Below are 4,382 nucleotides of genomic sequence, written 5' to 3'. Positions count from 1 at the left end.
TGGATCGTGGAAAAATGTGTGCAAAAAACCACAAAACAGAATGGTTTGACTTAATGTATAAATAAATAAAAAGATGCATAATTAAAAATACATTTAAATCGGTAAATAATTAAATAAATAAACAAATATATTGTTATGACAGGCAATTTCTATTTCTAACTAGACTAGATTAAAGTTCAAGTACATAATGCTTAATTCGCCTGTTTCCACTTAGCTGACTTGGGATAAGCCCCAATGGATCTGCAATTCGGATTTGTGGGGTTCCTCGTACGCCAAAAAAATTGTTGGACGTGTTATGTATTTCCACTATTATTTATTTCGTATTTTCATGCAACACAATCAGCCTTAAATTTCTGGCAGAGGCGGTGGCCAGCCGCAAAAGATGTTTGAAGTAGCAGTCAAGATAACACTTTTGTAAATTAATTTTTCGAATATTTAGGAGGAACGAGTAACAAACTAATGCCACGATATGATTATGGGGAGCTTAATTTTTTTTTATTAGTTAAAGAATTTCGCAGCATTAGTTGTATAGTTGCCGTTGGCACCACGTGGGCACGCGTGCTCGCTGCTCAGTGATGATGACGTTCTCTGTCTTGTACTCACACCAGCGCACCACTTACAACTGACAAGATAACAAGATAACCGTACTAAAGTCTGGTGTTTTCCTTTGCCGGTTTTTATGTATATAATATATATTATAGGCAGGGAGCATTCAGACCAAAGAGAATGGATTGATCGCTTAGCGTTCTCTTACTTGTGATCTTGTGATACTTGCAATTTGTAGTACAAAATCATAATTCAAGACAAATAAACCTGGTGATAACGTTGCTTTGTTCTGTTAATAATGTCAGCTAGTGATTATTTAGAATATCTCGGCCTATGCAATAAACTCAAGGTAAATTCTCTCAATCAGTACAGTTGCAGTGCAAAAACTTATTGAAAATCGTATCTTCAGCATTTGAAAAGGACGGGATGGGTTTTGAGAAATGTTAAAGACCCGGAAACCGTGGCAAGTCACATGTACCGCATGGCCATGATGACCTTTCTCCTTGAAGACCCCAATTTGGACAGAGTCAAGTGCGATACTGTATTTTATTTGTTAGACAAGGTTTTCATTTATTAATATTCTAGATGCCTGGAGATGTCACTTGTCCACGACCTAGCTGAGAGCATCGTCGGCGATTTCACGCCTGTATGCGACATAACGCCAGAAAAGAAGCATGAGATTGAAATGAATGCAATGGAAAAAATATCAAACATTGTTGGAAAGCGAGGCGATCACCTTCTCAACTTGTTCACGGTAATTATTGCCAGTTTCTAACATTGAAATGTAATGGCAAGTAAGAAAAAATTATGACCATTTTATCTTTCTACAATAGTATATTTCGTGTTGTATTGAAGCTTCTTAATCCAATGGCAGGACCATTCCTAACAATTTTATTGAAAAATTTCTTATACAATATATGCTGGAACAAGGCGAAATCCATTAAATGTCTAATAAAGTAAGATCCAGACTATATAGTGAGTCTGGTTGAAGATTAGTTCAGTCCTTTTGGAACGTGTGCAGCCTGCCAACAAAAGTCCTGCTCACTGTAAGAAAAAAAAAGGTTATTTTATATGATACGATAGATGTTGAGGGGTTTAATGAAAGAAGATTAATCAACAACTTGGAAATAATAATTCTTATTAATTTAGGGATGGGCATATTTATATAAAACATGGGATGTATCTGAGAAACTCCTAGTTTCTGGTGGGAAAGGTGGATCCAGCCAATGAAACAGTTTAATTTTTAAATTGTAATGTTCATCAACCAAGAGACATTGCACTTTCATTTCTCACACTGCATAAACATGTCTTCCACCACCCTCCTTCCTTGAGCCCTTTCTTCCTTTAGGTCTAGGCCATACTCGAGCTGCCTGGCGGTAGGGCCTCTTATAATGGTTTTAAGAAGAGGGGAAACAAAGTAAACCTACACCATCCTTTGGTACACAGATAGATCTAGAACACAGGAAGGTACGGGGGCAGGAGTGTTCGGACCCGGAACCAAATACTCAGAACCCATGGGAAAGCACACCAGTATCTTCCAAGCTGAAATTCATGCAATTGAAAGATGTATCCAATTCAATCTAAATAAAGGATACAAAAACAAGAATATAGCTATCATGTCAGATAGCCAAGCAGCCATCAAAGCACTAAGCTCAAATACCATTAGTTCAAGGATGGTGCTGAACTGCAAAACCAAATTAAATATATTAGGTTCGCAGAATAAAGTCAGCCTCTGCTGGGTCCCAGGACACATGGGAGTAGAAGGCAACGAGAAAGCGGACACCCTTGCAAGAAAAGGGGCTGCCACACCGCTAATAGGACCCGAACCCTTCTGTGGAATAGGAATACACACTATTAACGAATACCTCAGACAGAAGGACAAAAAGAAAATGAGCGAACTTTGGAATTCACTTATTGGACATAGACAATCCAAGAATCTTCTAACCAACTTTGGCAAGAAAGAAATCACAGAATGTGTCAAAGGAAGCAGGAACAGACTGCGAATCCTAACAGGATTCCTGACAGGACACTGTAGATTAAATGGACATCTAAAGAAAATTGGAATAATCCAAGATGGCACATGTAGATTCTGCAAAGAAGCAGAAGAGACACCAACACACTTACTAACAAACTGCGGAGCTACACTAGCCCGCAGGAGGAAGTGTTTTGGGATGTACAATGTGACCATAGAAGAACTACAACCACTGAAACCGGGCCTATTAATCAAGTTTCTTGATAAAATAGGACTCACGGATGTGCTTTAGGCAGAGCACAGGGGATACAATAGCTCTTAAAGGGCGCAGTATACCATACCCTGAATCATTATATCTATCTATCTAAAGTAAACCTAGATCATTTTACAGTGGGCGAGTGATTTTTGTTGGATTGGTCTCCAAAGCGACTCCTAGAATCCTGTTCTTCAGGGCAGCTGGTTGTGCTAAGCTTACTTCATTTGCAGAATTATATCACCACCTCTACTCAGTCTGTCAATCCCAATAAACAGAATGTCAAGCCTATTTCGTTACACCACTAAAGCCAACTTTGTATAACGATCTAGTTCCATTTAGAATTGACACAATACTGTTTTGGAATACTCAGATAAATTTCTATAAAAATCTTTAAAAAAAAAAAAGAAATTATCAGTTGCAAACTATGTTTACTGCTAGGTGAGTTCTTATGGAACTTATCTTCATGTTCTGTAACATGCCCGAACTTGTTTAAGAAGTGAATTACATTTTACTGTAATAAACCTAGTTCATTTACAGTTGGTGAGTGATTTTTGTTGGATTGGCCTTAAAAGCGACTGCTAGAATCCTGTTTTTCAGGGCAGCTGGTTGTGCTAAGCTTCATGTGTAGAATTATATCACCACCTCTACACAGTCTATCAATTTAATGTATCCTTGATTAAATTTATGGAGGATTTTTTTCTACATGTTCTTTTTAATATCACCATTACCAGCATTTTATTCCTTAACATTTTTATTAAAAGGGATATCAAAAATGTACTGAGTATAAAGTGGAGGCATTGTTTACAAAATAAGTCAACATTACTTATTATAAGGGATTAAAATGATACTAATTGCAAGAACATTAGAGAACAAGGTTGAAAAATAATTCAATAAATAATTTAATTTAGAAAAGATTAAACCATGGTTTTTATTTTACTTATTTTTTATTTATTTATGTTTTTAATTCGTTTAATTTTATTAATCTACTTTTATGCAGGAATATGAGGATCAAACCACAGAGGAGGCTAAGTTTGTCAAAGAGCTGGACCGATTAGACATGATTTTGCAAGCATTTGAATACGAAAAGGCTGAAAACGATGCAGGACGCTTGCAAGAATTTTTCGACTCAACACAAGGAAAGTTCAAGCACCCAGAGGTGGTGCGATTAGTGAACGAACTTAACAAACAAAGGGCTCAAAAGATAAAAGGAGCTGAATAAATTTCACAATTTTTTACCCCCCTTCGCATATATGCTTGTTTATTCATTTTTATTCTTGTAAAATTAAAAAATATTTTTATCAACTCAATTTGTGTCGTTTGTCTGTATTTGCCTATAAACAATTTTAATTTTTTTGTTTACCTACATAAAACTACAAAAACTTATAAAAAGTTTGTTTTGTCTAACAACGGATGTGGAATTGCTTGAATGTACTGAGGAGGGAGAAGATTTTTATGTGTTTACATATTTTTTAAAAGCCAAATATTGACATATATCAACTGATTGATGATCGGGAAACAGGTTGGAGAATACTCAGTATCATAAGGTGCTAGAAAAACGAGGAAAAATATAAATACTTAGAGAACCTTAAGTTAATTAAAAATTAAGTC

General features: G+C 36.0%; 1 protein-coding gene across 1 annotated transcript; it reads left to right on the top strand.

Annotated features, from left to right (window-relative positions):
* The first annotated feature begins 596 nt into the window (after nt 1–596).
* On the top strand, nt 597–4,081 carry LOC106661290 (HD domain-containing protein 2). Its single transcript, XM_014384579.2, has 4 exons — nt 597–895; nt 956–1,077; nt 1,132–1,300; nt 3,772–4,081. Exons 1-4 carry the CDS (start codon nt 845–847, stop codon nt 3,991–3,993), a joined length of 564 nt encoding a protein of 187 aa, XP_014240065.2. The 5' UTR covers nt 597–844; the 3' UTR covers nt 3,994–4,081.
* The last annotated feature ends 301 nt before the right edge of the window (nt 4,082–4,382 follow it).

The sequence above is a fragment of the Cimex lectularius genome, unplaced genomic scaffold (assembly GCF_000648675.2).
Source record: "Cimex lectularius strain Harlan isolate CLEC.00 unplaced genomic scaffold, Clec_2.1 scaffold16, whole genome shotgun sequence".
Taxonomy (NCBI): Eukaryota; Metazoa; Arthropoda; class Insecta; order Hemiptera; family Cimicidae; genus Cimex; species Cimex lectularius.
This window is presented reverse-complemented; position numbering and strand designations above follow the sequence as displayed.

Excerpts from the sequence above, each read along its gene's own strand:
- LOC106661290 (XM_014384579.2), top strand. The coding sequence starts at position 845 with ATGTCAGCTAGTGATTATTTAGAATATCTCGGCCTATGCAATAAACTC. Across the intron at positions 896-955 it reads GCCTATGCAATAAACTCAAG|CATTTGAAAAGGACGGGATG; the intron begins GTAAATTCTCTC and ends TCGTATCTTCAG. Across the intron at positions 1,301-3,771 it reads ACCTTCTCAACTTGTTCACG|GAATATGAGGATCAAACCAC; the intron begins GTAATTATTGCC and ends ACTTTTATGCAG.